The 16,856-nt window shown below is 40.7% G+C and overlaps 1 protein-coding gene across 1 annotated transcript in view; it reads left to right on the top strand.

Annotated features, from left to right (window-relative positions):
* Positions 1-16,856, top strand: part of LOC147751304 (uncharacterized) — a 538,297-nt gene that overhangs the window by 446,273 nt on the left and 75,168 nt on the right. Inside the window, exon 12 of the mRNA XM_086938187.1 lies at positions 12,599-12,785. Within this exon, the coding sequence (XP_086794313.1) occupies positions 12,599-12,785 (187 nt within the window). The remainder of the gene's footprint in view (positions 1-12,598; positions 12,786-16,856) is intronic.

Genomic DNA, 16,856 nt, shown 5'->3' with positions numbered 1-16,856 from the left:
CTCCCCAGCCAAGGGAGTCACCCTTCCATTTCCTCAGCCCTCAGTCTGGGAAAGACGCAGTAGGTGCAGGTACCTAGGACATGTGATTTCTCTAAAATCCATGGCTAATAGGGAAAGGAATGGCTGCCACAGTTCTGCATATTTGTCCCCCTCACCCGCTTTGATCAGTGATAGTTTTTCCATGCCAAGGACCGCCCATAAGCGATAAAGCCATCCCTGGAACGTAGGAGTATGTGTGGTACGCCATAGCGACATGATGTTCTGTAATGCGGACCCAATAGCGATGGTGATCAGTCTGCCCCTGTGGGACCTTAGCAGGTATGTTATGGGATTTGGCAGGCCCAACAGGACATAAGAGGGGAATCGTGGGATTTCAGTATCAAAATGGGAATCAACTTCATCCCGGACTGACTTCCAATAACCCTGGAGGTGGACGCAGTCCCAGAGGAGATGGACCAAGGACCCCCTTTCCCCGCAGCCGCACCAGCATGACGCCTCTCGACTGTGATCCATTTCGTGTAGTCTTTCTGGGGTATAGAACCAGTAGGAAACAATTTTGGTGAGAGTGTCAGTCAAACCCATGTGATAGGCTGAGTGGCGTGCGCAGTAGTAGATACCGTCCCAGTCTTTGGCGCTGAGTGCGCGTCCCAATTCCCGCTCCCAACGAGCCCTACCAGAATTGTACACCCAGGAATACCGATCTAATAGCATGCGGTAAAGTTCAGAGATGAGGTGCTTATCCGCTGCCCTTGTGATCAACCAATACTCATAGGGGCGCAGACGCCTATCGGCCCCTGCTCCAATCGATATTTTTAAAGCACACATCACTTTATGAGCACAGATGCTGACCCAAGTATGTAATACTACAATAAAGGGTTTCCTCCCAACTTGAGGGACGGAAAGCACTATAGTCCCTATTTTTAAAAAAAGGTAATCGAGGTGATCCGAAATGTTATCGCCCTATATCTCTTTCAGATTTTAGTGCCAAACTAATGGGCAAAATTCTATTAGGAAGGTTAGAAGAATGGGCGGAGGACAAACATATACTCTCTAACACTCAATATAGATTTTGATCCCATATTGGGACAATAGAACAATGTGTCAACTTACACCTCCTAATAAATAAATACACAGTGGCGAGGACAGAGCAAGTGCAGCTATGCTTTTCCGATCTGAGCAGTGCCTTCAATTTGGTGAATCATAATAAACTCTAGAAAACACTTGTGGATCTAGAAGCATCATGCATTTTCTATCCCAATGGTACTCCCATCTTACAGCAAAAGTACGATATGGCCCGAGCGGGGAGTGTACAGGCAACTTCAAAGTCACCTGTGGAATTAGACAGGGATATGTTCTTGCTCCCCTGCTCTTCTCACTTTATATAAATGAGGTGGATGCATGCCTACAAGGCACCAAAGCTGATGTCCCCATGGTTGGCTCCCAGCCCGTTCCTATCCTATTTTATGCCGACAATGCTTTCAAGAACAGCTAATGGGCTACAGCTGCTAATAGATAAATTTGTAGATTTTATGGATGAAAAGGAAATGAAAGAGAATTTGAAAAAAACTGTTAACATGGTAGCCGGGAAAAGCAGGGCAAAAAAGAGGGCACATTTTATTAGGGGGGAGAGATTAGAGGAGACACAAACTTTTACATACTTGGGTATACAGTTTACTGCATCCGGCTCTTGGGATACTCAACTAGATATATCAAAACTGACATTTTTAAGAGTAATAAAATCGATTTTTAGATCCTCAAGTAAAATAGACCAAAAACCAATTAGAGAAATTGTGTTGCTTTATAAAGCTAAGTGTATGCCGAGTGCTGACTATAGCGCCCCCTTGTGGGGCTATACAAACTGCAAAATTACAGACACTAGAAAATCTGTTCATGGTGCGCTTACTGGCAATACCAAAATCCATTTCGACATATATATCACACAAGGAATTGGCAGTCCCATTTTTAGAAGATGATTTCTATATTAGACCTATTACACTGTGGTACAGCATTTGGAGCCAAACAGGGACACAGTTTACAAAGGGTATAGTTTAAGACTGCCTTACTCTAGATGCTTGGAAAAAAATGAAATGGCTTTCCCATCTAGATACTTCCCTGAGAATACTGGCCCCTGACATAGGTGTAACAGAAGCAATAAAAATTCTTACCTATTCTAAAAAAGAGGTTAGGACTATACTCATGGAACAAAGAGAAAAGGAGAGAGAACTAAAAGAGAGCAAAAAACGAACAGTGGCTAGTTACCAGCAACACCATATGTGTGACGGTCAGCCAAACTATTTGACAATCGTCAAAACCACCCAACAAAGATTTTATCTCACAAGATTGCGTTTAGATATTATAATCCATGCACAGTTTGCCTTTCCAAAAACATGGCATGGTCTAAAAACCTCCCACACTGCCCATGTGATGCTAAATCACGACAGAGCACAATGCACTTTCTTTTATTTTGTAGTTTTTATAAAGATCTGAAACGGTTTTTAGCGCCCCCTTTTTAAAAGAGGTATATATGTTTTTGATCAGGATGCTTTTAATTATTTATGTTCATTGGTAAAAAGTGAGATCTATTTGCCTGTTATGACTTATATTACAATGGCCATTGAAAGAAGTAAAAAATTGGCACACCTAGAGGCTTTAACTTATAAATACCCAGAATAACTCGATATTTTCTATATAACAACCTTATAATGTTGCTATTATGGACAATGTTCTTCTGAGTTTGTTTTAAACGAACTGTATAAAATGTACCATGTGATTGTGATGTACAATTTATACTTTTATGGTTTTATATTAATAAGCCGAATAAAGTTTATGATGATTACTTTTGGAGGGAGTGGTTATTTTATTTTAGGCTTTTGGAGAGGGTGGTATTTTAATTTGGAGTTTTTGAGGGAAGGGTGTTTTTCTTTGGGGTTTTGGAGGGAGGGGGTCTTTTATTTTGTTTTTGGGAAGTGGTGGGGCATTTAACTCGCCTCACCACTTTAAAAAGGTATCACCCACCCCTGATACTGCTTAGTGCTAAACTGTGAGCTATTGATTGGGATGGTGTTTTGGTACTTCTAGGAGGAAAAAAAACTTTAATTCTTCGAGGTGAGTTGTGAGTTGTGGTGAGTTGTGGTGGCCCACACTGAGAGGGGTACCTCATAGTTGCTGTCAAATCCCATGGTACACACATTCCGCATCCTCACATATATTCCCTCATTAGTCAGTATAGTCGCACCACTTCAGTGTTTGCTCAGGTGATTAACTTGTTCCAGTGGGGTTCTTGTCTCTATAGATGTGGGTGTGAAAAATAGTGTGGTATTCTTGTTCATTGGTATGGGTCTGCTTAGGGTTTTAATGATATTGGCTCTGGTGACTTTAGTGGGTATTTTTTTCAATGCTTCCTTTAGTTCTGTACTGCATGGTATGTTGGAATGGCCATTCCCATTGAAGCAGCCTAGCAAATTGCTCCTACTATGAAGCAATCATGTCATTGATATGTTTTGCTTTTTGCTGCTAGGGTTTAGAAGTCTGTCGTGTCACTAACACATCAATCATATAATTCCAACTATGTTAAATTGTAGCAGCTCTTTTTTTTATCATACACACATCTTAGGCCGTCTCTAATTTGGACCTAATTTGGACCTAATACCTGGGACTTTGGCTTTGTATCTTAGCTCCTTCACCTACACTGTGTCTAAAGATTTACTTTCGAGCCATTGAATATTGCTATGTTTGCTGGGGGTTTTGGTGCTTCCTTTCAATGTTGAGCTCTCCCATGACATCTGCATACCCACCACTAACTAAGCTAGTTTAGATGCCACATCTGTTTCTTGCTGCCAGTGAATGGGTCTATCAGATGTCTTCAAGCTTCCTAATCTCTCACTTGTGTTTCTTTTTACATTACGGTAAACTGACCGTGGTTCAGGCATCCTTAAAAAGTAAGTGGCATGCCACCTAGCATTTTTCTTGTTACATCCTTGATGAACATAAGGTGTTTAGCCTCCTCCTTTTTCATATAGTTAGCCCTTATGTGTGTGGTCAGCTTTTTCGGTGTCGTAACAGTAAGAACATTGCTTTTAGTGTTAATTGTGTGCACAAAATTGTTCACATGCTTAGAACAGTAGCATGGGTTGTCCCAATTCTGGTGGGTGTATGTGTGCTTAAAAAGAGGGAAATTGTATCTGCATCAGATTTCATAATGTCCCTTTACTTTCAGGGTCTCATATAGTAACATACTTTTTAAAACCATCCTTAAGATCATTCTAAAATTAAAGTAGTGCCAAGGAAATGCCACATAGATAAGGGGCTCTAGAACACTAGGAGTTTACATGGCATTCAAATGTAGTGTAATATGCAGGTTTGTTCCTATGTACAGCAGAGGCCATGCACGCTGGAGGGACACTGTCATGCAATGACAAAGCACTCCAACATCACATGTAATGTAATGATGATACTTGTAAAGAGCACTGTTACCCCCATCTCGGGGTGTCCTGGCGCTGAAGACTGCTGGGGAACCCGTCCTGGCTTTCCCTGTGAGATGGTCCCTCCTGGGTATCTCCAAGGTGAAACCAGGCATCCCCGGCGTCTGTGGCTGGCCGTTGTAGAGGTGAGGCAAGCTTAATGCCCAGAGTGTGATCCCTGGTTAGAGTAGGCACCGAGGCGAGAATTATCGAGTCCGTTGACCCTGGTCCACGACCTTGCCGCGTCGGGAATTGAACCCTGGTCCCGGGCCGTTCTCTGCTTCCGGGTCTGCCGCCTCTAACCAGTGAGCCACACCACCCCACATGCCTGTTCTGCTTTTTTACCGACTGTCATCATGGATAGTTGTCTGTGGCAGTTCCTGTACCTTCACACATAACAGTGTACTCTTCATGTAAACCTTGTCCACGTTGCCAGGTACAGAGAGTAGTGAGCAGCTGTCTCTTTGGTAATGTGGGCTCGCCCTCATTGAAGGTGGAAGGCACAATAATAAAGAGTCAGAAAAAGTATCCCAATGTGACAAAATCATCTGTCATGTCATCTGATTCAAGATATATAAGAAGAATGGTTCCTGCTTGGGCCATCTCATAGAAAATCCTTATGTATACACAATGATAGGGATTATTTAAAGGCGTAGAGATATTAATATAAAGTATTCAAGGTGGTTTGTTGACTTCTTCAGAAGCAATATCCTAACAATGAGCTAATAAACTTGAGTTATTCAGAAACATTGTGACAGAAATCCATAATATATCCCTTTTGATAGTTGGTGATACATAATTCACATGTTACCTATGATAAAAACAACATCATACTACGAAGATTGAACATTAACCTTCAGTGCATTTTTCTAGTTGGAAGTTATTTACTGAAAGATAACTGCTAACAATAAATATACAAGTGTGTGACCAAAACTAATTCCTTTTTCGATTTGATTAAAGTCCGAGTGTAGAATTGTATAAAGTGAGGCAGCTTCTAAATATGAATTCTATCTCTACATCAACCCAGTGTTGTCCTGAGGAGAGCTGATTGTTTCTTGTAACATCCAGAGGGATCGGACAAAGTGTTACTTTGTAAATTATATTTTTTCTGAAATGATTTTGGCAAAGACAATTTCTTTTGAAAATTTAAAAAAGGGTAAAACCATATCATTGTCTAATAGCTGATATGCCCAACCTATTCCTCTATCCCTCCAGGACTTCCAATAAGGAACCCGTTTTATTAATCTTAATAAGATTATTGTATCACATAGCGTCCGGGAAAATATTGGTTGCTATATTAATAGGGAACAGCAGGTTGCAGGTGTGACTAATCTGAGGCAAAGATGCATTGTAGAGTTTTGTTGTGAAGGATACTATTTCTTTAAAATTCAAGGCATTAATAAGAGTTCTCCATCCTTAACCACAAAAGGGGCCGCGGAATGTTCTTCATAAGTAATTTAGGGGCATATTATCAAGACAGGCGATAAAATTATTGTAGTTTTAGCAGCAGAAACTACAGCTAAAACGGCGATAATGGGCTTGATAATATCCTCTAAGGAATTCCAATTAAAGCCCATGTTAGATGTGAAGGACATCACTGACAAACTCTCCTTTGTAAGGTGGAATAATCTGGCATAATACTGCTTTATGGGTGATATATAGTAAAGAAATAAGGTTATCATTTGGGGTTTTAAGCCAAACCATTCTAAAGTTTTGAGTATAAAATCCCAACTGATCATATCAAAGGCTTTCTCTGCATCTATAGTGATAGCTGGCAGAGGATAATCTAATTTTGAGGACTCTTATGTCAAAGAAAATTTGGGCATTATCCAATGCAAATTTCCCTTTTACAAAACGATATTGTTCCAGACCAATCAGATCATGAATTATAGGATCAATTCTTAAAGGTAGAATTTTATTTAGAGAAATTATAGACTCTATTGACAAGAGATATTGGTCTCTAACTTTTGCATTGTTTTAAATCTTGATTTTGTTTGGGGATTAAACTTATCATGGCTTCCTGGTATGTACCCTGTGCAGATTTGGGTTTTTTTTTGTTAAAAGTAAAAGTTTAGGAAATTATATTTTAGAAAATTGAGAATAGAATTTTGTTGTGAACTATTTTCTTCATTGAATATATCTTAATAATTATCTGGTGTATATACATCTTTATAAAAAAGTTAAAAAAAACATTTAAAATGTATTTTCCTTTAAATAAGTCTTAACTTTTATTATTTGATATGGACTCCATTTTAGTTCTTTCTTTTTAAACTTTGAGAGTAGTTTTCCTGTTTTCATCTGTCCATCATAATATCTAGCTTTACTTTTGAATATGTAGGAAGAGGCAGACTCAGTAGCGAGATGATCAAAATGAACCTTTGCCTCAATTAAGTCATCAAGTGAAGTAATAGTTTCAGAATTGTAGTAAACATATTGAAGTTTCTTTAATCTTCAGAAGAATTTTACCCTTCCGCTAATCATTATTCGAAGGAAACATTTTTAATACCAAAATGTCGAGCAGCTGCCTTAAAGGAATCCCAAACAACAGAGAGTGATTTAGAAATACAATTTTAATCTAATAGCAAATAATTATTAAACCTCTATCTCCATGAATGAGGTTGAACACATATTAAATCAATGTCTGAGATAACAGGTGTGTGTTCTAAGATTAAAATAGAACCTATTTTAGCATTAAGTAGTGCCTGAGTCAAACTCTTACTTAGGAGTAAGTAATTGATTCATGATTGAGTGTGATGAGGTGGTGAGAAAAAAGTAAATTCTCATGAATCAGGATTGTATAACCTCCAAACTCAATTAAGTATGTATGGTTAATAGCAGAACAAAATTCCTTATGCATTTAATTTTAACTGAGTTTAACTTTACAATTTCTATCCAGTAAAGGATACATTGCTTGTTTACTGTCTCCAACAAAGATAAAATAGTGATCTTCATATTCTAGCATTTTCCTAAAAATGTTACCTCAAAATGAATTATCCACTAAAACAGAACCATGAACATTAAAAATTCAAGTGTCATTCTTTCCACTAATAATTCAATGACAATCCATCCACCATTCACATCACAATCTTATGCAGTAAGTAAAATATTACATTTTATGTTACACAAAATAATTGTTCTATTCGTTGTCCCCATGGAATTGTAAACAAACACATTGCTTAGCCAACATTTCTTGAGTTGTAAGTCCTCCATTTCAGAAAGATGTGATTCTTGAATAAATGTAATATCAGTCTTTAGTTTACCTACATGAGAAATACCCCTCTGGATTTTAATGGGATGTCCTAATCCTTTATCATTCCATGCTGCAACCCTAAATGCATACCAATATTATAAATCTATAAAACAAAAAGTTTATTATTTGCAAAAATGAATATGAAGATGAATATGAAATTAAAATGTGTGCCATGTAAGAATATCTTTGCAAGGAAATAACAAACTGCATTGGAAAAGAACTTTGAATTGAATTGAATTGAATACGCTCTTCTATAGCACATGGCTACCCTGAGGCATCCCAGCGCTGTAAGACCCAAGGACAGGAGAAGACAATCAGTGGAACAAAAATGTCTTCAATCGCTTCCTGAATGCAAGATGATTAGTTTCCAGCCTGATGTTATCTGGGAGTTTGTTCCAGCCCTTGGCTACGTGGAAGGAGAGCTGGCGGCCGTCCATACGGGCGCACTTCATCCTTGGTACTACCAACAAATTTCGCTGATTGGATCTCAGGGATCTGTGGGATTGATGATGGCAGAACAAGGGCTGAAGGATGGTAGGACTGACATTCCGATGGACTTATGCGCCACGCAGAACATTTTAAACAGGATCCTTTCCTGAATCGGCAGCCAGTGGAGCGACTGAAGAGCCGCCTTCGCCGAACAGCGTCTAGATAGATTCATAAGCAGCCGAGCTGCACATTTTTGCACTGTTTGAAGGATTTGAATGGAGCCTTCTGGAGCTCCTAAATAGGTGGCATTAGCATAGTCCAGTCGCGAAAGAATCAGCGACTGGACCAGCACACGTCTAGCCTCAACAGGAAGAAGGAACAGCACTTTCCTGAGGAACCTAAGCAGTCCATAACAGGTCGCCGCCACCTTCTTGGCCTGGAACTGGAACCCCAAGGTGGTGTCCAACCAGACCCCCAGGCTCTTTATCTGGGTCTTGGGGGTAGGAGGGGGGCCCAGACAGTGTGGCTACTATTGGTCAAGGTTGATGGGGGCTTTATAACCCAGGAGCATGATGTCAGTTTTGGCCTCATTTAGCTTTAGAAACGAAGCTGTCATCCACTCCAAAAATTTGGTGAGACAGGGGGTCAAATTATTGCTCCCCTGGTCTAAAGTATCATCCCTTGCTAGGGAGACGACCAACTGTGTATCATCAGTGTAGGTGATAAGCTGAATTCCCCAGGGAAGCACCACCTCAGCCAGTGGTCTCATGTAGATGTTAAACATGGTAGGACTGAGAGAGGATCCCTGGGGAACGCCGTGATACAATGGCAGTTGGTCCGATGATACCTCCTCCTCGAAAACGGAGAAAAATCTCTCCGCTAGAAAGGACTGGAGCCATTTGAGGGCCATTCCGTAGACCCCTCCCCGGCGGAGGCGCTGTAGCAGGAGTGGATGATTGACAGTGTCGAAAGCTGCGCTGAGGTCCAACAGGACCACGCCGCGCAGCCCCCGGCATCCACAATACTCCTAGTCGCCTCCACCACTGCCACCAGGGCAGCCTCTGTGCCCTGTTTGGCTCTAAATCCCGTCTGAGAGGAATGGAGTGCACCTGTGGTCTCAACAAATGAGGAGAGGATCTGATTGACATGTCTTTCAGCGAGATAGGCCTGTAGTTAGCTAAATATTCTGGGTCCAGGTTTTTTTTTTAAAAGGGCCTTAACTTTTGCCATCTTCCAGGAAGGGGGCACCACTCCCGATTCCAAGGACGAGTAAATGACCTGCATAATAGCAGGGCACACCGTCCTTGATACCTGCTTAAGAGCTGCGGGCGGTGCAGCATCCAGAGGGAAACCCGATTTGAGGTTACCGAGGAGTCTTTCCACAGTGGCCACTTCGAGTGGCGGGAAGGCATCGAGTCTTACACATGCGTCTGAAGCATCCTCCTCCGGAGTCCCATCCTCGCTCTCCGTAAGGCCAAAGGACTGTACGGTTGACTCAAAGCCAGCATAGATGTTAGACACCTTGGCTGCAAAAAAAACAGCCAAGTCATCACACCGTTTCTGGGGATCTGGAGGATCAATAATGGCCGGTGGGAGTAACCAGGGCTTGAAATATTTTAAAAATTTCTCTTGGCCTATTGGCTGCTTCAGTGATTTTAACCTGATAATACGCCGATTGAGTGATTTTTAGTTGATTTTTATATAGTCTTAGCTCTGACCTATATTCATTTTTGGAGGCAGTTGCAAAATCTTTCCTCCATTTCCTCTCCGCCCTTTTACAACGTTGGTTTAGCTCCTTGAGTTCCCTAGAGTACCAAGGTTGTTTACTTGGGCCTGTCCGATGGTGGACCACTGTTTTTGGCAGAGTGGAATCCAATGTTGAGGTAAGCCACTCGTTAAAGACCTCATTGGCGATGATGGGGTTATCATGAGGAACCGGCGGGGACATCCTCAGGGCGTCCTCCTAATCCTCCACTGAGATCCTCGACCAAATTCGGCTAACTTTCTTTGATAGACTAGCTATATGATTTTGGTCAACTGGAAACCAAGCAAAACATAGCAGGGCATGGTCCGACCACGGAAGAAAACTAGGTAGGTCACAGCTGATGTTACCAAGGTTGGTGAAAAAGTGATCTAAAAGATGTCCTGCTGTATGTGTATGGCCGACCACTATTTGTTCCAGGTGCACTACTCCAAAAGTGTCCAACAGACACTGTGATGCAGCAGCATCTACCTCATCAAGATGTATATTAAGGTCACCCAGAATAGTAAAATTGGGTGAACTACTAATGGAGAGGGAGATCTTATCCAATAACTTGTTACCGAAACCATGGTGGTCGCCCGGAGGTCTATAGACAAGAATGTCTAAGTTGAGGAGAAAAGAAAGAAAAATATATCAAAGGTAAATCCTAGAAGGAAAAGAACAAGAACGATGAAAAAGAACAGGCAGCACAAGGCAAAAAGACAACTGAAAAATATATCTAAATATATGAAAACAAACTAAGCAGGTGGGGAGGTCAGAAGACGGGACAATAACATATTCACTCTATGCAACCAGGATAATGATTAATATTGGAGACAAGGCTACAAATGAAACCCAAGTAATACATGAATCCGGACCTGCAGAAAAGAATTGGAAAGCTATCAATATATAAGCAAAAAATATTTGACCACAGAGAACCTGTAGTAAAGACTACAAATGTATTAGAGAATGTTAGGCATACTGAAAACAAATAAATAAAGCTTCTACCTCTTGTCTTCTATAGATAAGAACAAATAATTTAAGGACAGCAGGTGGGATTTAGTCTTTTTAATTAACTTTAAAAAGTCAAGGATGAATCAGGCCGAATCTGGCATTCATAGCACTCAACATTGATCTTGTATCATGAAATAATGACAAAATGTTGTTTAAATGGTATTCAAGGTTTAATATATAGTTGATCGCATTAATGTTTACAGAGCCATTATGTTTCTAATACATCTGAATACCACTTAAAACCGATCATAATACCTACTAAATGTGAGTGATTTCACCTATGTGGGGAATGTGCCTCATGTTGTGAAATTTTACACCCATTAGCACCACAGAGGTGTTAGGTAAATTGGGTGTAGATATAGCTTGCTGAAAACGTACCACTTTGAAAAGAGTATAGCAAATTGTCACATTCATTGGATGTTGCCATCAGTGATATCATCATTGCTCTCATTTAACATGTCATGAATGATGTAATACGTGAGGTCATAAGCAGAGCATGGCAGGATGCAAGTTATATTTAACTCAGTAAACTATAACTCCAGTCACATAACTACGGCCACTGTGGTACAGAGGTACTCCTATGGTTACTCGGCTCAAGCTTAACCTCCATGGTACCATGGGATTGTGCTAGCTTAACCCAATGAAGCTTGCACAGTCCAGTGTTACAATGAGGTTGAAGTTTGAGAGTGACTTCTGGGGGAGAACCGCAGTACCGCACAAAGGGCCATGATGAGTCATGTGGGAGTACTGTGGTACCCGCGGCACAACATTTTTTTTTTTTTACTTTTGGCCCTTGGGGCAAGGGCCCCTCTGGGTCTGCTCCCATAAGAGCAGGTGGTCCGGATGTGACAAACTTGCTCCCTTACACTATTTATTTCTGGGATTGTGGGCACTGTGGGACGAAAGAGAAAGAGAGAGAGGGAGAGTGAGAGAGAGAGAGAACTTTTAAACTTTTTTATGACCTCACTGGGCACTAACTTTATATGAAAATTTCTCAAGCACAGCTGATCCGATTTACACCAGATAATGGAAAGCATACTTTCTAAATAATGTTATACATGTCTGCCATTTTTTCGTATTGTTTGCCAAACTTTCCAATAGAAAAAAAATGGAAAATTTCATTTCATGAACCCCCCACTGCAATTTTCCTGGAAATAGCTAAAAATCCATCAAAAGGCACCAAAGTTTCTAGCCTAACAAAAAATGCTTTTCCTTTAGACACCATGACATATCTATAACTGCACAATGGCGACTGAACCAAGTTCATTCTCTCCGCCAAGGCAAGGCGGAGAGAATGAGGAGTACTAGGGAACTTTGTACTGATATTACTTGTGTTGTCTCTAGTTTATGGGTTAACTCACGTATATTCAAATACATGTTAAGCGCATGGAATAAATTAGAAGTAGTACAGGAAAAAACTACAAAGCGGATATTCTCGTTAGAACATCTTACACAGCATTCATTTTAAAGCAGAAAAAAATAAACATCTCTAATTACAGTTGACTATTTTACCCAGCCAATAGATTTTCAGAATCTGAAAACCTCTATATGTAGTTCATGTCCCGTTTCTTAGTTCAACTGAGAAGTAGCAAACTAAAATGAGGCACACCTCAATTGAATAGTTCATTCAGCAACTATCTATAAAGATGATTGAGCCCTACTTTGCTGACCGTGTTTGTTTCATGTTTTGCAATTTCACTGCAGTTCCCGTTCCCACCTGATGGTGATGCTGCGAGTCAGTGGTGTGGACAGTATCTCTGGTGTGGCTTCCTTCGGCACACTGACATTGTGTGATCTGGCTGGATCAGAGCGCATTTCTAAGACGGAAGCAACTGGTCAAAGATTGGTGGAAGCAGCAGCAATTAACAAATCTCTAACTTCACTGGGCCAGGTATTTATGGGCCATTTTATTATGTTAACAAACAACATCCATGTTCTGATGCTTCAGGTTTTCATTCCAGGAGTGATGTCCACAATACTACAAATATCACCACGCTATCACTTTAATATTTCTCCATAGTGAAAGTTATATTCCTGTAACTATGTTGTTTGGATATTTCAGTTCTGTGCTTTAGGGAGAATTGGACAAATCCACCATTATTTGTGAGTTGAGAATTTCAAATGTGCAAACCAGAACTAATGTTGACGAATAGACCAGTGTTCAACAACTGACTATTATAGCCATTTAAGTCTGAGGTCTAGTTCTCAGTATAGGTGCTAATTATCGCACCTAAAACATAACGAAACAGTGGGGCATGTAATTTATCGGGTGCAATAAATATCACCTATCCTGAGACGTTGGGAAATAACATTGGATTGGTGCTTGACACATCAAAATGCACATGTACAGGGATTACTGTACACCTTTTTCTTGTTAGATTCCGGCAGGTTTGAACTTCTGAAATGTAAAGAAGGGTGAGGCATTCATTGCACCAGGTAAGAGCTGGGGGCCTCATTTATGTGGCCCTACCGGCACTTTTGAGCCGCCAGAACGTCAGCACAATATTGTCACATATTAGAAGGTCACGTAAAGCCATGTTACATGGGTTTTCATGGCCTTATAAATATGTCCCCCTTTCAGGCAGAAAACTGTGTTAAAGGGGCTTTCCATGGGTTTTGCTGGGGGCATTCCCAGCAACATCCATGGCTTTTTGACACTGCCCCAGATTTACAAGAAATTGTAAGTCTGAGAGAGTGCCAAAAACGTACACCTCCCAAGGGAGGTGTAAGGGAGGCACAAAGAGGAGATATATTTTTGTTTCTCCTCATTTTTCCTCTTTCTATGTGTGCTGCATTGTGCTGCACACATAGAACGAGGTAAAAACCTCTTGTGAATGTTTTTGTGCAGGAAGGTTTCTCTTCCTGCACCGAAATAATCATCCCAGCAACACAGGAACCCTAGCACCGTGTTCGACTCTGTAACTATATATCATATGGTTTCATCAGTGAATAATGAACTTAAAAAAGTGAATTCTGTTACTGAATGATATAAAAGAAGAATTAGATTTTAAAAGGAAACAGGCCATTCCTCACGCTGAGGTTTACTTTCATCGAGGCAGCAGGCCATATAGATCCTTTTAAAAGTGTTTAATCCAAAGGCCTACACTGCACACAAGCACCAGTCGACAAGCAGGCACCATTTGTTATAAGTAACCAATCTTTTTGGACCACTCTGTGAGGGAGAGAGACAGCTTTTCCCTGATAGAAGAAGGAAAACTTAGGAATATTCGTAGTCTTTTAGAACATGCTTGTATATAGCAGATGGAGGGAAGGCATTACTAGATCATCTCATATAGAGTGTGGTTCCTGTAATAATGTCCTCGGAAAGGGGCTAATTGATCCCTCCTCCCTTGATTGTTTCTTATTTAGTGAAACCTAGACGCTAAAGTAACTAATGGTCATCTACCTGATGGAGTATGTATAATAATTATACATTTCCTAAGGACCAAAACCAAGGTATTAATACTCCAGGCAGAATATGCATTATCAGTTTGCATATATTAGGGCCCAATTCTGATGCGGGTTGGAAAGCTTCAAGACCGAATCGGTTTGGAAATGGTTTCCGACCCACTCGGATCGGGAGAGTCCAACCAACGGAGTACGATGCATCCGGTTGCTTCCCGATCCGATTTGGTTGGACTCCCATTGACTTCAATGGGAGCATATGTCCCTAACCGCATCATAATTGGGCCATCGGTCGGTAAGACATGTTCCCCATCTGATTTGGAAGGAGAAAATGCCGTTAGGAGGCCTTCCTAAGCGCATCAGAATCAGGCCCTAGGTGGGAATGCTTTCCTAAGCGCATCAGAATCAGGCCCCTAATATTTTTATATGGTTCCCACTAGAAAAGACAGGACTGCATATTAGAACAACAGTGCGTCAGAGTGCAGGGACGGAGTCCATTTACACCATCAGAGATTGTTGTCCCAATTCCTAGCTAGCTCACACTGTCTCACCCAAACCCCTAACCTATCTGCGGTGACAGCTGATTTTGGCAAACTCGAATATAACATTCTGATCCTCAAGGGAATTATAGAAACAGATCTTACCCCTTTCATTGTTTACTCATGCATGCCCTTGGTAAACATAAGAAAGATACAAAGGAAATGTTCAAAACATTTATTGAAACAATCGTAATCTTGCATAGAAAGAGTGAACTTTGATAATTAATCAAATAAAACAAAGCAATGTAACCAGCATTATAAACATGGTGAAAAGAATGAACAGTCCAACAATGGCAGTCAGATTCATATATATATATTTATTTCTACCTAACACTACCCCTACTCTGACAGCATAGTGCGTCTACCCTCTACTTGGTCTCTTAGGTTAGCCTGAAACCCCATACCTGAATGCCTTAGTCTGGAGTTGGATTGGAAATCCCTCTCTGCAGAATCTGGATGGAAGATGAGCGTTAGCAGAGCTGCATGTTGAACACAGCATTGGTTCCAGGTCCGTTATGGCTGGAATGCCACTCTGACCCATAAAGGGACAGTGCACTGTTTATATATTAAAACTACTGTGTTAGAGTTACAGCTCTGATGCAATGATGTTTCTAGATGTTAGAAGCTGTCACCAGGTGGACAACGCAAACACTAAGATATCTTGTTCTGTTCTTAGCCTTGAACAGGAAATACAGACAATGTAGCAGGAAAGGCTTTCTAAAAACAAGCAGCATGTACAACATCTTGCTAGAATAATATCATGTAAATAAAATATTTCTAAAACAAATTCAGCTAAAAACGTGTAAAATGTAAAACTAAAAGGGGAACCAAAGTGGGTCCAAGAGGGCGTCACTATAGTATTGGAAACTGTGATTTAATATTGCAGTTTTTACATGAAACACAGTTGTGATAGACAATTAAGGCTTTGATAAAAACCCTTATTGAAGATTTGTTAACAAGCCAAAACGTATGTTACCACTTTAGGAAGATCATGCTCAATCACAATCTGTGTGAAGAGGCTCAAAAGTTTGAAACCTTACTTTGTTAGTCCAAGAATGGCTGTCCTACCCAGAGGTCACTGTTGCAGTAGTTACCTTAGCAAACACTATTGAGGAGTTCACCAATGAGTATGAAAGCAGGTTGAGATATAAATATGAAAGGAAACATGTGAACTCCAAAGAACTGATCTCTTATTACTGCAAGACGCCCTACTCAGCAGTTTGTTTGTTTTTTGCAGTTTTATATAGCGCCAACTCGACCCGAAGGTATTGGAGCGCTTTACATGAGCACCAGTTACATTACACGAGGATATTCATTTTTGGTAGTCATGGGAGAGATTAAGTGATTTGCACAGAATTACAGGATGTTGAGCCGATGCCAGACTCAAACCTGATTCCCCAGCTCCAAAGTCGGCAGCTCTGCCCGTTAGGCCACACACTCTACCGTTATATCATGCATTATATCAGCCGCAAACACTGAAGTCCGCGAGCCATGCTGATAATACCCTCTCGCTTTTCATGAAAAAGCAGACATTGAACATTCCGGCAACTCCCTACCGGCAACACTAGTAGTGTTACATGGGTTTCCATATAGAGGCTTGACAGAAAGCACAAACTAAGACTCGCTGGGCTTCTGTGGAGATATTTCAGAATGTAGTACTTACAGTGATGAAAGGGATGATGCTGTGGAATGGGATGGTGTAGGCGGTTCTAGATGTTGCTCATTCTATGGAATCTGCTGGAGGTTACTGTTCATGACTTGAACTGGAGATAAAATTACCAATAAACTATACCGGGATGGTGTGTTTACTACAATTTGTGGCAACGTGTTAGCTCTGCACAGAGAGCAGAAAGGACAACCTAACCTCCACCTCTGAAACAACGCTATTTATATTAAGATAGCACTACAAGAACTCATGCAAAGACCCATGTCATTTGACACTGAACCTTCAACGGTAAATGTTTCTTTCACTGTTTTTGAGCGCAGTATGATACACGTAAGCCTAATACTTGTGGAAT

This window comes from Lissotriton vulgaris, chromosome 1_1 (assembly GCF_964263255.1).
Source record: "Lissotriton vulgaris chromosome 1_1, aLisVul1.2, whole genome shotgun sequence".
NCBI classification, from domain to species: Eukaryota; Metazoa; Chordata; class Amphibia; order Caudata; family Salamandridae; genus Lissotriton; species Lissotriton vulgaris.
This window is presented reverse-complemented; position numbering and strand designations above follow the sequence as displayed.